This window comes from Lepidochelys olivacea, assembly GCF_965140295.1.
Source record: "Lepidochelys olivacea isolate rLepOli2 genome assembly, chromosome: 3".
NCBI classification, from domain to species: domain Eukaryota; kingdom Metazoa; phylum Chordata; order Testudines; family Cheloniidae; genus Lepidochelys; species Lepidochelys olivacea.
In genome coordinates this window covers 109,992,332-110,010,277 of record NC_140413.1, presented here as the reverse complement: position 1 = coordinate 110,010,277, position 17,946 = coordinate 109,992,332, and the positions used below count along the sequence as shown (strand labels likewise).

General features: G+C 40.4%; 1 protein-coding gene across 2 annotated transcripts in view; it reads left to right on the top strand.

Moving 5' to 3' along the window:
* Positions 1–17,236, top strand: part of PLAGL1 (PLAG1 like zinc finger 1) — a gene marked incomplete at its 3' end in the record, with an annotated part of 81,587 nt that extends 64,351 nt beyond the window's left edge. Inside the window, exons 3-9 of one of the 2 annotated variants that reach the window (XM_084624379.1) lie at positions 2,409–2,564; positions 3,890–4,002; positions 6,394–6,543; positions 9,869–9,910; positions 11,798–11,923; positions 12,862–13,358; positions 14,024–17,236. In XM_084624379.1, the coding sequence (XP_084480505.1) occupies positions 2,409–2,564; positions 3,890–4,002; positions 6,394–6,543; positions 9,869–9,910; positions 11,798–11,923; positions 12,862–13,358; positions 14,024–15,269 (2,330 nt within the window). The remainder of the gene's footprint in view (positions 1–2,408; positions 2,565–3,889; positions 4,003–6,393; positions 6,544–9,868; positions 9,911–11,797; positions 11,924–12,861; positions 13,359–14,023) is intronic. The other variant, XM_084624380.1, reaches the window with a different exon arrangement.
* Positions 17,237–17,946: the final 710 nt, after the last annotated feature.

The window sequence follows — 17,946 nt, the reverse complement described above, 5'->3', positions numbered from 1 at the left end:
AAACCTGCCTAAATACTGTTGATCGGTCTTTTAAAATGGACTGAAATGAAAGGTTCATGTAGCAGGATTTGTTTTAAAGATAATGCTGTCTGGGAAAAAAAGAGAGTGAAAATAGTCTCTTGTGGTGCATAAGAACACAGGCCTTATACAGATTTGATCATTCATCCGTGTGCCTCTTGTAGCTCCTTAAAAAAGGACAGTTTTATTCATTGTAAGAATAGTTCTCACCTGAATTCTAGAGACCGTGGCAGTAAGCTTGTTTCTATGGTATTAACTAAGTGCCCATTTCTAAAGTGGTTCACAGGCTTTCAGCCACACATTTCTTGCTGATCTTGACATGAGTTAGAGCTTAACAGCTACACGCTGCACTGAAAATTTGATTTACACTCATTAGTATAAAATATTAAACATGGACCTCACTTACAAATCTCAGCACTTGGAGAAACTAATTGTTTTTCACATCAAACTGTATTTATGTTCCAGAATAACAGATTTATCTTTTTCATTATGTCTCTCTGATGAAGTGAGCTGTAGCTCACGAAAGCTCATGCTCAAATAAATTGGTTAGTCTCTAAGGTGCCACAAGTCCTCCTTTTCTTTTTGCGAATACAGACTAACACGGCTGTTACTCTGAAACCATAAACAAAGGCAGACAAGTGCTAAACTGATCTAAATAAATGTCTTGATTAATCTGCTTTGATTTTTTGATGGCAGTTGCCTGTTTCTAATGCGGTTCAGTACTCAAAATACCCAATCTTTTGAGGGACATATGTTCCAAAGTACCCCCAGAATCTTTTCTAAACCACTTTAGTCTAACTGTAATTTTATAGTCCAAAAAAAAGGATGTTTTCTTGAATTACATGCCAAAATATTCTAGCAACACTATGCAGTAAGCCACCCTAAACAGGGGAAACAATCATATCCATAAAGGTACAGACATAAAAAATCCAAAAATAGCACAACATTTTCCAAAGTAGTTTGATTTAATTAGTTCTCATTTTATGTATGTTTTTTGTGAGAGGTCAGGGGGACACGTGCAGCTGTATTATGTTAGTATGCAGTATAACTATTTTGTGCTAAGATCGATCAAGCCAAGCAAGTGATCAGGCTGGGTCCTGAAGCCAAGTGCTTCAGGGCAATTTGTTGGTGATGCAGCAGGCAGCACATTTTCTTCTTAGTCTTGATCGAAAGAGCCAGCAGGGTGAAGAATCCTTACATGCACACATAGGTTGGGCACGTAAGTGGATGGATGAAATTCTTTCCCAGTTTTTCGATGCAGCTGCTAATGCAGAGAAAATGTATTTGTGATGAGATAGGACCCTGCAGCATTAGTCTTTAGAGCTTGGGACAGAGATCCCCAAAGTGTGGCACGAAGGACCATCAGGGAGGCACCGTAGGGCCCGGGCAAGCCCCCATGGGGTTGGGGAAGGAGCTCCACACAGCCCCACCCTGCCCCCTGCTCTGATCCGTTCCAGCCCCCAGCCGCATCCCGGGCTCCTGGCCTCATGTGCGCCTCTCCCCGTCCCCAGCGTCAGCCGCGGCTCCATTCCCAACCCGGGGGTGAGGCTGGGGGCAAGGTCAGGAGTGGAGTCGCACCTGGCCACAGGGCCGGATTGCTGGCCCCCACCACAGCCCAGTTGTGGCTCCAGCCACAACCCTGGCTGCGGCTCTGGCCCCAGATCCACCTCCAGCTGCAGCCCCAGCCAGGGCCCCCTTAACCCTGTCCGCATTCTGCCCCCAAAGCCATGGCCCCACTCCTGGCCCAGGCTCAGGGGCGGTGGGGGGCATGGACCTCAAAAGTTTGGGGACCACTGGGTTAGGAGCAGTGCTGGCCTGTGCTCCTTTTGCATGAGATCAGGTAGAGGAAGTGTTGCACGGATTCGCAAGCTTTCCCTTCCCTGCTTTGGCATATGAAGGTGTGTCTACACAGCAATAAAAAACAACCTTGTCATCTGATTTCAGCTTGTGGTCCCAGAACCTGGGCTCCAGCCTGAGCCTGAACATTGACACTGCAATTTTATAACCTCAAAGCCCGAACCTGAGTCAGCTGGCATGGCCAGCCACGGGTGTTTTATTGTAGTGTAGACATACGCTGAGAGTTAAAGGAGGGGTTAGATGTGACAAGTTTCATGGTAGCAGAAAATTGTTGGGCAAATTCTATGTCCATGGAAATGTAGAAATTGTTTTGTGGTACGTCTCTCCTGAGGTGGCTGCATTGCATTTGAGGGTGAAGTGGGCCCTGTATTTAGCTAGTGTATCAGTTTAAGTTTGCAAAGGGCTTTGGGATCCTCCAGTATGAACAGTGCTATAAGGTGTTATTTTGCAGTCTCCTTTTCATTCCCAACTTCTTGGGAATAGTGGGATAGTACATTACTTTTGTAATTGGGAACTTTCTTCTTGGCTTATAGGGTGTGAGGACTGCAGCAAAAGCCTTATAGGAGAATGTAAACTCCATGGACCACTCATCAGGGTTAAAGACAGGGTTATTCCCAGTCGAGCCCGCCTTACCCTACCTCACTACCTCACTTTGCGAGTGCTGGAGCTGCGAGCTGGGAACCAACAGAGTAAGTATCGGAGCTCTTTCAGCTATGGCTTGGGAAAGAAGCGACGAAAAGGTACCAACACGGCTTGTTTTCATAAGTAACTTAGAGGTGGCATTTTGTTCAAATAGTTCTAAACAGCCTATCTTAGCTGGGCTCAACAGAAAATTAAGTCCCAGAACCTGCCACTGATGGAGACGGAGGGGCAGACAGGCCAAACCTGAGCAGTGCTGTGATCCTGTGCACCTGGTGAGAATGTCTCTTGGTTTGGGGGCCTCATCAAATGTATTTCTACAACCATTTCCAAGTTTTCATGGATTTTATTCAAATTCATGATTTATGACCTCCATGACAAAATTGTAGCCCTTTCTATAGGTACCTCAGTTAATTGTGACATAGGCGTGCAAAGGGGGAAAGAGATGAAAGAAACAAAATTCAGAGGGCATATGAAGGTTCAGTACAATTCACCTTTTCAGAATCTGAAGTCAGCATTGTAGAAAGATTGTATTGTTTCTTTCAGGCAACAAGGTAGTTTGTTGGAGTTTGGAGAGAGAGGGGGAATTAGAAATTCCTTGCTAATTTACAGCTATTCCCCAATGATTGTTATATAACTCTAATTCTGCCTCGCTAGTACTGCAGAATATGAAGGTCTTCTGTGCAGTACTATCAATCTTAATATGCGGGAATAATGGAACATGTAAGATAGCTTACTTTGTACTTCCTTAGCTATACACACTGATTGACAAAGCTGTCCTCTCCAGCAAACATGCCAAGGTGCAGAACCGTGGGGAAGGAATATTTAGCAGCTTACAATAGCCCTGCTGACACTCACGTCATTCTGACTGTTCCATACTTCTAGCCCCACGGTTTAATATGGAAAATTGGCAATTTATCATGAATTAGACTCATTGGGTAAACTTTCCAAAACCACCCAAGTCCCATTTTAAAAAGTGACTTTGAAAATTTTACCCATTAGAGCTGTGGTTCTCAAACTTTTGTATTGCTGACCCCTTTCTCACAGAAAGCCTCTGAGTGTGACCCCCTTTATAAATTCAAAACTTTATTAAAAATATTAAAAATGCTGGAGGTAGTGATGTTTTGGGGTGGAGGCTGACAGCTCGAGGGCCCCCCTGTAATAACCTTGTGATCCCCTGAGGGGTCACAACCCCCCGTTTGAGAACCCCCGCATTAGAGGTACTTGCCTGATTTATTGCTCAGCCTGAGTCTAGGAGAAGAATTCTATGTGAGCATCCTATTTTACACTTGTTCATTTCCCTCAGTTGAAGCTATTTGGGATTTAGATCATGATGTGCATATTCTTCTTAAACTGGTCTTATTTTTATTCACAGTCCTTGGAGTATTTGCTAAGAAAGTTATACAGAAGAGAACACAGTTTGGTCCTTATGTTGGGAAACTATCTACAAAACTTACCCACTATGATGACAACAGGCTAGTTCTACAGGTAATGAACTCAGAGGTTCAGCTGGGCTTTGGAGGATTTTCTTTGCTGGGTTTCAAGCTATTGCAGGAGGGCTTGTAATATTTCAATTTTTTATTTATTTCTTTTTTAAGTGGCATAAGCATCTCTCTTTTTCCTATTCAAGTTTCATAGGCAAGAGTATTCATACTGCACATGCAGTCATGTCCAAAGTTTCATGGTTTTCAGGTAAGTGTAACTTTAATTGGACAACTGGTTTTCCAATTCTGATCTAATGATGCATAATCTGATACAAACATAATATATGATGCAGACCAATTTGATCCTCTAGTGTAATGCTGAGGTGCTGGCTTGTATTTGCCCCATCTAGAATTTGTCCAATCTATTTTTAAAATGGCTATAGCCAGGGTTTTCTACTAGTTCCTTGGGAGTGTTATTCCTCAGTCATTGCTGTTAGGAAATTTTTCCAGAAGGTAGGAGAGAACAGGTAGAGCTTTGGCAAAATCTCTCCTTTTATATTTTCACTAACTGGTAATCCAGGCACCATTTGACTTTATATAAAAAAAACAACCCACTCTCACCAAAGATTAATCTTTTTCTGTGGGTGAGTCAGCAATAGTGGCAGCAACTGGTTAAAGCACCTGTTCAGTGAGGAAAACAGGATAAAAGGGGGCAAATATTTTTGAACGTAAACCACAAGACACACAACCTTTGCCACATTGCTTATATCATTTGTTGTTGTCTTGTCTATTTTGGTTGTACGCTATTTAGCCATGTCTTCCTATGAGTTTGTAGAGTGCCCAGCACAATGATGAGAGCTTTTGGGCACTTCCACAATGCAAATAAATAATATGCATCTTAAAGTTGTATCTAGGTATACCTCATGTACCATCCTAATTACGCACACCTTTATTTAAATTTTAACAATACTTGTTACAGTTATTCGCCTTGATTCCCTTCTGGATTACACTATCCCCTGCTAGCCTAGCCATCTGCCTAGGGAAGGGTTGCATTGGCATAGGACATTTGCTACCCCCACAGGCCCATAGACAACCAGTGCAGCCCTGAAAGTGACCAACAATAGCTGATACAATGCACCCGGTAGGAACCCCACTAGCAAAGGCTGCCTATAGACCTCTGCCAGCAAGTTAAAGCTGTCCTCCGATGGAATCCCTTTGGGAGGTTGACAGTGCAAACATCTGCCCACCTCTGCCCCCGCTCCAGATACAGCAACCTGTACTGGGGCCGAGAGTATAATTTATAACAACTATGCCAGTATGAGTGAATCAAACACTTGCTAGTTTCCTCCTCTTAGCTGTCTTTTAACCAAGCTTTACACAATTCCCCCTGCCCCTTCCTCTGTCAATCCCTCTATCCCCTTAATTATCTTAAGATTTATATTCTAAATGGCTGATGAGTTACCTCATGAGATAGAGAGCATAAGACTTTACCCTGAATTTCTTCTAGCACAACAGCAGGAGTTTTGTCTTCTGTCTGCCAGAATCCTGAGTGTGACTGAGACCAGCATTTATGCAGCAGAAATGTATTTTCATCAGCAACCGCAGTGTTAGATGGAAAGCTCCCAAAGGCGATGGAAAGGCAGGGTGTTCCACATAATTGCTTCTTAACTCTCAAGAGCTTTCAAATGACCAGTGGAGCCGATAAATGGCATATTTGTGTATGTAGTATCAACATACTGGCTGTGGACATACCACTACAGCAAGACAATCCATCTTTCAGTGTATGTCACTGAAGGGTGACATCCTGGCAGCAGGTCTGAAGCCTCTTGCCCAACACATTCCTTTCTTTTTCCAACTAAAAGGAATAAAGTGAAGCTGAGAGAATGAGAGACTTTCCAGGCATTGTCATTCATTAGTATGACTTCCTTATTGTTATGGGAATACAGCATGTGGTCAGTCAAGAGGGATGAATGTTGAAATAAATAGCAATATACTGGATGTTATCCCATTAGACTTATGTGAATTATATTATTTTTCCATGCAAAACAAAACTTCAGTACAGCATTTAAGATTGAGATATCAAGCACTTTGGAAATGCATTACAGTTCAAAGCTTATCTTTCTCCCTGTCTGCTTGTGCTTAAACCTTAAAATATTATCTTTCTAAAATTATTTGTCAAGTAATAGAACCTGTAATTACAGATTTCAAACAAATACCTGGTTACTTCTATGCCTGGGCCCCTCAGAAATTGTACAGTCTTAACCTTTTCCCCCCCCCCCCAGTTGGCTCATTTAAAAATCACTTATTTTGTTTTTAAAAACATCTTTGTATGAAAAAAATATATAAAAAGCATTGTCCCTGACTCAGATTCAACAAAAAACAGGTTAGTGTGTTCCTTTCCACAGCTCTGTTATAACTCGTGCCTTCTCCCATACCCTCACTCCTTTTTCTTCAGGTATTGAAAGATGATGGAAAGTACTTTCTGGATGCTCCCAATGAAGACACTGGTAACTGGATGATGTTTGTCCGACTCGCCCGGAACCAGGAAGAACAGACCCTTGTAGCCTATCAGTACGCTGGAGAAGTCTACTTCACAACTGTTAAGGTAGTTAAGGCTGCACCACCTCACATTACTACCATTCAAATGATAGTTTACTGTAACCAAAAACTCAGGAGACTAGCTCACCTCATTATAGATGAGAGGCTGATTATACTTAAGTAACCTCCTCTCCATTACACACCCCTCTTCATAACATTAATGTACAATCGAACAGGCCGCTTTCTGACTAGACTTAATGTGTTATGGAATCTGCTGCAAAGGATAGGAAAGAAAATGATAGATAGTGGTGGTAAAAACAACTCAAATAGCATGGTTGATAATTGTAGTTTAAGCATGGATGTTATAAAAATATTTTTCAAATCTGAATTGGTTTGTGATGAGCTTGCTCTAGCAGTATTACATCCAGCACAGCTTTGTTCGGGAAAGGACAAACACTACCTTTCTTTTCTTAGTTATATAATGAAACAACTTGTGGGAGACCAGTTGCTCAGAAACTGGATACTAAACAGAAAACTTTGAAAGCTCTACAATACTGAATACTATACTCAAGAACAGTGATTTAGTTGGAGACTTACTTTTCAGAATTTCTAGCACTGTGATCCTGTTGCAAGGTGACCAGTTTCTGAGAGAAACTCTGAAAATGAAATATAGCACCTTGCTTCTTGGCTTTGTTTCTTGTTTTGACCACTATAAAATGGATCCTAAGACTACAGCAGCTGTACATCTTAGTTTATTATAAGACTGCAATTTTATTCTCTTGCCATCTCACAAATAAGATTTTCTAGTAATGGAGTAAATGTGACATTTTTCTTGTTTCACATTTTTTATTAACTATATTTTACTTGAGCTACTGTATATCATGTCTAAAGATGGCATACTTTAGAGGCCTAAGAGTCAGGAACTCACAATATCTAATACCAACTCTGCCCCGAATTTTCTGTGTGACTTTAGGCAAGTTATTTAACTAATTTATCTCGGTTTCTCTATCTGTAAAATGGGATTAATACTTACCTACTTCACAAGAGTGTTAAAAGCACTTTACAAGCATTAACTAATTCTTGCAAGATATACAGTGCTATGGAAGTATTACTGGTATTTGGCTACGTAAGAACGTTAGTGTAAAAAGGGACAGGTGATAACATGTAACAGATTGTCACATTGTCTTGTAGAGGTGAATAATAGTTCTGTGTTCAGAATTCTGGAGCAATCCACAGTACTTTTGTGATTTTATACAAAATAAGATTACATCTATGCCATACAAGTAAAAACCAGGAGTATTATCATGATTTGGAAAGCACAAACAAATGCTTTTTAGGGCTGTCAAGCGATTAAAAAAATTAATCGCACTGTTAAACAATAATAGAATAGCACTTATTTAAACATTTTTGGATGTTTTCTACATGTTCAAAAATATTGATTTCAGTTACAACACAGAATACAAAGTATACAGTGCTCACTTTATATTTATTTGATCACAAATATTTGCACTGTAAAAAACCAAAGGAATAGTATATATCAATTCACCTAATACAAGTACTGTAGTGCAATCTCTTTATCATGCAAGTTGAACTTACAAATGTAGAATTATGTACAAAAAATATCTGAATTCAAAAATAAAATGTAAAACTTTAGAGCCTACAAGTCTACTCAGTCCTACTTCACCCAATCGCTCAGACAAAGAAGTTTGGTTACAATTTGCAGGAGATAATGCTGCCCAGGTCTTGTTTATAACGTCACCTGAAAGTGAGAACAGGCATTCATGTGACACTGTTGTAGCCGGCATAGCAAGATATATTTATGTGCCAGATGCGCTAAAGATTCATATGTCCCTTCATGCTTTAACCTCCATACCAGAAGACATGCATTCATGCTGATGACAGGTTCTGCTCAATAACCATCAAAGCAAAGCAGACCGCTGCATGTTCATTTTCATCATCTTAGTCAGATGCCACCACCAGAAGGTTGATTTTCTTTTTTGGTGGTTCGGATTCTGTAGTTTCCGCATCAGAGCGTTGCTCTTTTAATACATCCTCCACACCTCATCCCTCTCAGATTTTGGAAGGCACTTCAGATTCTTAAACCTTGCGTCGAGTGCTGTATCTTGCCGTAGAAATCTCACATTGGTACCTTCTTTGCGTTTTGTCAAATCTGCAGTGAAAGTGTTCTTAAAACAAACATGTTGGGTCATCATCCAAGGCTGCTATAAAATGAAATATATGGCAGAATGCAGGTAAAACAAAATAGGAGACATACAATTGTCCCCCAAGGAGTTCAGTCACAAATTTAATTGATGCATTATTTTTTTAACAAGCATCATCAGCATGTCCTCTAAAATGGTGGTTGAAGCACGAAGGGGAATATGAATGTTTAGCACATCTGGCACGTAGATACCTTGCAACATTGGCTACAAAAGTGCCATGCGAATGCCTGGTCTCACTTTCAGGTGACATTGTAAATAAGAAGCAGTCAGTAATATCTCCTGTAAATGTAAACAAACTTGTTTGTCTTAACAAGGAGGAGGACTGAGTGGACTTGTGGGCTCTAAAGTTTTACATTGATTTGGAGTGCAGTTATATAACAAAGTAAATCTACATTTGTAAGTCACACTATGATAAAGAGATTGCACTGAAGTACTTTATGAGGTGAATGAGAAATACTATCTTATTTTTACAGTGCAAATATTTGTAATAAAATAATATAAAGTGAGCACTGTACACTTTGTATTCTGTGTTGTAATAGAAATCAATATATTTGAAAATGTAGAAAAACACCCAAAAATCTTAAATAAATTTCAACTGGTATTCTATTATTTAACAGTGCAATTCTTCGTGATTTTTTTTTAGTTAATTGCATCAGTTAACTATGATTAATCGACAACCTTGAAGGAAAAGCATTAGGGCTGTGATAATGAATTAGTCAATCTATATTTAGGGTGACCAGACAGCAAATGTGAAAAATCGGGATGAGAGCCTATATAAGAAAAAGACCCAAAAATCAGGACTGTCCCTATAAAATCGGGATATCTGGTCACCCTATCTATATTTTCTTGCATAATTTATATGTTACAGGCCAAACTCTTTGCAGGTGTCAACGAGTGCTGCTCTATGGACTTCAATGGAGCAGCACTCATTTACTCCAGCAGAAAATTTGGCCACACACATCTAATTTGAAGAATGTGGTATGGTGGATTGAGTCTTACCAGCCTAGCTCTACTCTGCATCATACGAGAGGCTGGTTCAATAGTGACCTTGCTCCTCTCACTTCTGAGGAAAAGCATTGCTCACTGTATTGTGGGAGTGTGATGAACTGTCCTGGAGGAGAGAAAGGGCCACTTGCTACACTAAAGCACATCCTGCTGTTTACTTCACAGAGTAGCCATGGAGTTGGTCACAGAGAAAGCTATTTCCTACAGGTAGGAGAAAGAACACCATAAATAACGTCTGTTAAGAGTGGTAAAAAGTGGTGACACCTCCCCTCCCCTTTATAATACAGAGATGAAGATCCTTAAGATTCAGTTTGGAACAAAGAAAGGAAACTGCAATGAGACAAATCTGCTGCTACGAAATGTGTATATGTACATGTATGTATGTAATTTTTGTTTAAGTGACTTATTTAGCTCTCATTTGCCTATTGAGTGACTAGAGAACACAGAGAATTTGGTGAAATACCACCACGAATGACAAATCGCTACAACACATTTTTAAAACAAAAATCCTACAGCATACAAGCAAATAAGCATCATCCATGATCAAAGTCCATCTGACCACTTAAGAATTTGTGTGTATTACCACATCATTCCCATGTCTAACACTGATGCTAGGAAAGAACAAAAATATTGATGTAAAGAAGTCACACGTAGCACAAGACCCAGCCATCAATCTTCTTTGCTGTTTCCTCCACAGAGCATGGAAATTATATAAAAGAGTGAAATGCTAATGTATTTACTGCTGCTCACTCTGTATTTTTCTGTAATTTATCATATCTTTAGCCAATAATAATGCATAGTATTTACCTTGGTCTTAACCTCAATAACTTGTTAAATTTCCTCCTCCCGGTCTTTAAGAATTGTACAAATAAATAACTGATTTTTCAACTCACACTGAATAGTAGTTTAAAAAAAAAAAAGTTGAATTTTGAAACTAGGCTGTAAACCAAGGTGCTTAGGGTAGCCCACCTTGAAAATGCCAAGGTCAGGGCAGGCTGCTAAAAGGAGAGCAGATTATCCCTAAACTGTGCTTCTGCCCCCCACACTGGTTATCAAGAAGCTAAAAAAAAAAATAAAAAACGTCACCCAGCTCCTTTTATTGAATTCTAGTCTCTGGCTCCCAAACAGCAAATAGGTCCAGTAAAGTGAAAAGTTATTTAAAACTCTAGTCACTAAGCAAAATGTTCTTCTGATCCCGCAAAGGGCCACCAATATAACATAATATTAGGTTGGAACTTATACAACACTGCCAGCCAATCCTTTAGTATCTAAAACCAAAGGTTTATTAGAAAAGGATGAGATTTCACGTTAAATGGTGAAAGCAATTATATACATACATCATATATCAGGTTCTTAGCAGAACTGGTGACTTTGCCGGCTTGTAGAGTCCCTCTGGAACACATCCAAAGCTTGGATGGGTCTATCAGTCCTTTGTTCAAAGCTTCAGTTTGCAGAGAAATTACTCCAGAGGTGAGAAGCAGGATTGAAGACAAAATGGAGAAGATGCAGCTGCCTTTCAATATCCTTTGCCATGTGGCCTGTACATCTTCTGTCCCAAACCCAAGCTCATGGGCGTGGAAGAGCTCTTGTAATCCCCTGTCCACAACATGTCCCTCATGTCTTGCTGACTCATAGGCATAGCTCCTGGCTTCTCTAAATGGGTTCTTTGTAGAGTTGATTGCCCTTGATTGGCCATCCAATAGGTTAGATGGTCCCAGACAGATCAGCCTCAGCAATGTCATCCAGAAACACAGCACGGGTTGGAGATGCAGATATATCATACATATTTGTAACTTACAAATTAAAAAAACAAGGTCATCATACTTAGCAAATCAGAACTTTTCCACTGATACCTTACATGGTGCATCTTGTAAGATTCATTGCAATTTTATAATATTGGTATCAATAATATTATAAATGGTCACCCATATTCCATACAGCATCACATAAGCTATCAATGGTTTAAGCAGATATGAAGAAAACAGTTGCTGTAAAGGTAACAACTAGACTATCACCTGTTTTAAATAAGATGTAAAAGTTTCCTATAGAAACAGACAATACAAGTAAACACTGGGGATTTTTTTCCATTCACAGCCAATTGAACCCCACACAGAATTAAAAGTGTGGTATGCTGCAGATTACGCCAAGTTTATGGAAGCTTCTGCAGTTGTCATCAAAGAAGAGTCTGATAGCTGTGCTTTATCACCAGTTTTAACAACAGTAAGTGTCCAAGGATTGCATCCAAGCCAACACCTGGCCTTATCTCAGAAAACTTACCTGCTCACCTTGCCTCAGTTCACATGACTGAAAATGATAGTCAACTAGTCTAACGTTGAATTAACAGTTTCAATCAAATAGCAAAAGAAAAAAGTATTACCTGGAGCTCTATTACTTTCTGTACGGTACTTGTACTCTACACAGAGCACGATACAGTGTTGGCATGTAAAGGTAAACTTTGGAAAGGCTAACATGCTGGCACGTATTCTTGGGAAACTGAGTACACCAATCCTTAAGGTTGTCCTCTCACCCATTCACTGCTCTAGCTTATGTCCTAACTCTTTGTCAGACATGTGCTGCATGTTACAGCCTGTCTCCCACCACCCAGTGTTAAAGCACAAAAGCTTTTACATCTCATTATTTTCTTTGTTCTCCATGTCTCTATGGAGAGAGAGAGAGAGAGAGATACATACTCTGCATTGTTGGCAAAATAATCCCACAGGCCCATGGTTTCTGTATAGCTGCAGTACTGCAGAATGCTCTCAGTGTAAAATTAAGTGAAAAACTTGACTCAGTCTTAACTATGGAACTGTGACTGTGCTTGTTCTTATTATGGAAGCGCAAGAGACACTGAAATTTACTACGCAGAGAAAAAAAAATCACCCAAGGCTCAATGAGAACTAGAATAGCAATAAAAACCAGACAACAACATGGAAATAATCATTTACCCAATCATTTGTTTTCATGCTTGTACACAGCTAAGATTACTACGTCTCCAACTGAACACCAGTTTGGGTGGCACAGTTACGAGCTGTGCCTGTCACCAAGGGAAGCGAGAGGCCTTGGGAAGACTAAAGACGACATAGGGCTGGTGAGAAGAATGTGACCTCTCTCTCTTTGTAATGGTTAATCTGAGGGAACTGTTTCTGTTCTCATTGCAGAGAGAGCGTGCCGACGCCTGGATATGCTCCAATTGTAGTAACGTTTTTGGGACTTTAGCTCTGCTGGAATCTCACCAATGCACCAGTAAAGACAAAGCACTTCTCACCAGCTTCAGAGCAGCAAATAAATTAGAACCTCTAAAAGCCAAGGGCAAAACCAAAGGCAAACTGAGTGAAACTGGCTTGGGCACAAGCATTGTCCAGTGCTATGGGGCCATTTCCTGTTCCCCTAGTGCAAAGTCTACCTGTGCCAGCTCAGGAAGTGTTTGCGATTCCATTGTGAGGTTTGTGCCTACATGGAGAAATGATCAGTCTTCACTACCAAAGGAAAGAGAAGTGAAGCAGCCAGACAGTTATCACTGCCGACTCTGCGGGAAGATATTTGTTTCTGTTGAAAAGCTCACAGCCCACACTTACGCTCACACAGGAGAGCGTCCCTACAGGTGTTCCCAGCCAGGATGCATGAAAGCTTTCATTTCCAAATATAAACTGATAAGGTACAGCTCCTGAAGGGATAGCAGCCCTTCCCAGTGGGAGTGTGGGGAGGAAAAGAGGTCTTTTCTTGGCACTAGTGACATCTACTCGCCAAACTCCATTGGTCACATTTCTATACAGGATGTTAAGATTTAAATAAATGCTGTTCAAGGTGCATGAAAAAACACAGATTCACTGCCATGTGTTGCTTACAACTATCCATTCTGAGCCCCAAGTAGGTGGGCTTATATGTGACTCCTTTCTTTTAAGGAACTTGAGCACTTCACAAACATTAAATTGATTACGTCTCACCTCACTTTTGAGAGTAAGTGTTATACCCCTTTTACAGATGAGAGAACAGGCACAGGGAGGATGAATGAGTTTTCCCATTGTATTCCAACGAGTCAGTGGCAGGACAATAGGTATGCCAACTCCCAGTCCTTTGTTGTAGCCACTAGCTATTCTCTGCCTCTCAAGTACAATTTATAATTGCTATTCAAAAAGGTGTTTTTTGCAGTAATGTTAATCTAACTCTACAGACTATAAAAAACCCACTGGTTTGCTATTTAATAGAGTCTGTCTTTTTCAAAACTGTTATCCTAGAGAGCGCAAGTGCCTTCACATTCTGAAGCTGTATTCCACTTGTGTGCATGAGTTCCGTAAACATGTTGTTGTTCTTCTGTTTTAGGCACTCGGCCACCCACTCTCCACAGAAATCTCACCAATGTGGTTACTGTGAAAAGACCTTCCACAGAAAGGACCATCTGAAAAATCACCTTCAGACTCACGATCCCAACAAAATGGCCTTCAAGTGTGAAGACTGTGGGAAGAAGTACAACACCAAGCTGGGTTACAAACGCCACCTGGCTCTTCATGCAGCCACCAGTGGGGACCTTACCTGCAGGATGTGTTCCCAAGAGTTCGGAGGCACAGAAGTGTTGTTAGAACACCTCAAAACTCATGCAGGGAAGCCAGGCAGTGGCACCAAGGAAAAGAAACATAAGTGTGACCATTGTGAACGCTATTTCTACACCCGCAAAGATGTGCGGCGTCACATGGTGGTTCACACAGGCTGCAAGGACTTCTTCTGCCAGTTTTGTGCCCAGAGATTTGGGCGCAAGGACCACTTGACTCGTCACATGAAGAAAACACATGCACAAGAGCTGCTGAAGGGCAGGTTGCAGAATGGTGACTTTCAGGGTCTCTTTGACCCTCTCTCTCCATTCAGACTGAAGGAAGATGCCAGTATCCTGTCCTCTTTTCCTGAGAGGGCTTCTATGCAGCATGGGATTCTGAACACATTGGATGCAGAAGAGTATAGCAGCCCACATATTCACTGTCAACAAAGCCTACAGTCTACTCATCCTCTGGAACCTCCTCACTTGCTAAGGATGAGCTGTGTAGATAGTCTCTCAGCCACTCATTCTAAACCATCTCCTACCAACCAGAATCTTCATCAGCACAACAAATATGAACTGAGTACTACCTCATTTGCACCAGCATCCCTCAAAAACCTACCCATCGAAGTGGATGTTAAAGCTCATAATGTGAACTTGCTCGAGGACCTGCCTTTACCAGAACCTCACAAAGTCAATCTGGAAGAAGCTTCTTCGGGGGGTACAGGCGATGCTGGCAAGTACATATTGCACAAGGAGACTGTGACAACAGTTGAATCTATTAACATGCCCTCCATGGATCTTACTCATATACTGGGTTTCTGGCAGTTCCCTCAGAGTGATAACCAGAACAACAGTGGGGACATCACAATGGCATTTGGTCATGAGGAAGCACCACACAGGCTGAGCTGCCTCAGCCAACAGCAAGGTGCACAGCTAGCTCTGGGTGGAGTGGCCCTAAACCAGCTTCATCCCCATTCTTTTTCATCCAGTACAAATTCTGTAACATTGCCTCATTTTCACCATGCATTCAGATAACTATCATCTTTTTTAGGGCTCCTTTTATACCCAGATTTCTGAAGGAGAAAAGCCCCAAACCATTTAAGAACTTTTAAAAAGGACATTATAAACATTGTAGAATGTTCCAGGAAGTAACAGAGTGAATAGATGTATTTTATCTAATACTTACTAGTTTCATAGCATATGACACTTGCAACAATGCCATCTTTTCTGCTCAATACCCTCCATGTTTTCACACAAACTAAATAGCTGAACTAGTGTTCTTCAGTGGAAATACAAATGTATCTAGAACATGCACAAAACATGATGGCTGCTATGGGGGTGAGGGTGGGAAACATAACTTTTTAAATGAGCCATGACTCGCAGTTAGTTTATACAAATGACTTGAACATTGTTCATATGTAGAATCTAGGAGGGTCCAGTAGGTTTTAATGGCAAGCACTTAATCACTGAGCTTTAAGAATTTTTAATTTAAGTTGTGACTTCCTTCAATTATTTTATCTCCTCTCACTTTTTTAAAAACAAAATATTTGCTCTGGTGATTAGGTTAAACTCAAATTTGTTTTTTTTGAAGTGCACTTCCGCTGTGTGTGGAGATATGGTGTTTTCTCCAGGGTTGGAAATAACTACCACTGTTGTAGCCTAAGAATAAATGTCTTGTATAAATGGCTTTTTCTGAAGAGGAAGTATATGGTTAAGACAACACATTAATTTTCATTTAGACCTTGATCCTGCAAGATGCTAGGCATTCTGGGCCTAATCCAAGAAAGCACTTAAGCCTAAATTTAGCTTTAAGCACGAGTGGTCCCACTGACGCCAGCACTCAGCCCCTTGCACAATGTAACTCTCAGGCTATGTCTACACTAGCTCTTTTTTGTCAGCAAAACTACACCCCAACCACCAAAAGCACCAGTGTAGACAGCACTATGTCAGCAGGAGATATGTCCCGCCGACATATCTGCCATTGCTCATTGGAGGTGTTTTAATTATGCCGGCGGGAGAGCTCTCTCCTGCTGGCATAGAGCAACTACACAGGAGACCTTACAGCTGCGCTGCTGTACAGTCTGTAGTGTAGACACAGCCTCAGGAAAGATTATGTTCCTCATCCAAGCAAGCTCTGTTCACTTTTGGTTGATAATGATGGCCTTTGTTTAGTCCAGACAAGTGGTAATTCATCGTGAAAACAATGAGGAGTCTGGTAGCATACAGACTAATACGGCTACCCCTCTGATACTTATTCATTGTAACAATCTGTAGCATAAATGTTCCTTGGCAGCTAAATTACTCTAGCAACATGAGCTTGATGTTACAGTCCTCCACATATGCATGGCAGCTCTTGTTGCAGTCAATGACTGGTCTAAAGTCCTTCTGGATGCAAGATCAGAGAAGGTCCCACCGTGACTCTTCCACAGCTACAAATAGTGTCAAACCCCCACTAAAGTTGGATAAATATATGGCAGGTATGAAAATGTTAAGTAATTTTATATTCATGGTTTCAGCACAGTAGTAATTAACAAGTTATATCTAGCCATTAAGTTACATTTGTTTGTATAAACCAAAACAGAAATATGCTCTTTTTTGTTTGTGTTTTGTTTTTGTAAATTGTCTGTACATAGTTCCTTTCTAAAAGTCTTCAGGTGTCAAAGTGCCATCAACTGACAAGACCTGGTGAACTCATGCAAATTGGAAAAGATAACACACTACAAACTCTATTTTTTTCAAAAGAAAACCTTCAGGGTTCATTCATCTCCCGTAAACCACTTCACAAAGATCCTGTGGTTTTTAGTTTGCTGCTGTTGCTGATTAGGTTCTTCTGCATCAAAAGAAAACACAGAAATGTAAAGTCCAAATCCTGCAAGGTGCTCTCTGCCCTCAAGTCCCATTAAGTTGTTTAAAAATAGACTGATGTATTAATGAACTACTAAAAAAGCCCTTCTCCGAAAACTTCAGGAATGCTAGTGTATGCCTGTTGTGCATTTTTAAATTATTCTAGGACTTTATGGATAAAAGCTTTAAAAATTTGTTTTGTGGGTGTAGATTTAGATGAATTAATTTACTGTGTTGTCCTTTCTGATTGCACATTGTATTCACTTTGCTTCATCCACTATTGTATATCTTTAACAATATGGATTTTTATAGGCATTGTCTAAACATATAATATTAATGAGCATTTTATCAGTTTGGTTTGAACTTCTGCAAAGAGTTGTAACTAAATATTTAAATCATTTTCCTTCACTTAAGGGTCACGGTTAAAAGAAATGCAACACAGATACTGAGCTAGAATCATGACCATGTTCTGTATGGAAATGTTCATCTTTAGCAGGATTCCACATTTATGATCCATCAAGAGAACCTGTGCCCATACCTGCTTACAAGCTATTCTGAAATACAGCACTGTGCCTTCTAGAGGGGTGCTAGTCTTCTGTAGTTAATGAAGAGTGCTTCAAGTTCAAATAAAAAGTAACATGAATCACCTGTGTTAGTAGAGCTCCTAGATAGCAGGAGGTAATGGTGATTAAAACATTCTAATGAAAAAGGTAATCAGTTATTTTAATTCAATTCAAAATAGCTTCTAACATTCCCGAAAGCTTAAATGTAGGGGTAGCCTAAACACAGGCCCTGTTTTGTATTGAATCACTTAAGGGCACCACAGGTCATGTATCCAGTAAGAATTTTTATCTTTAGAATCTCAGAA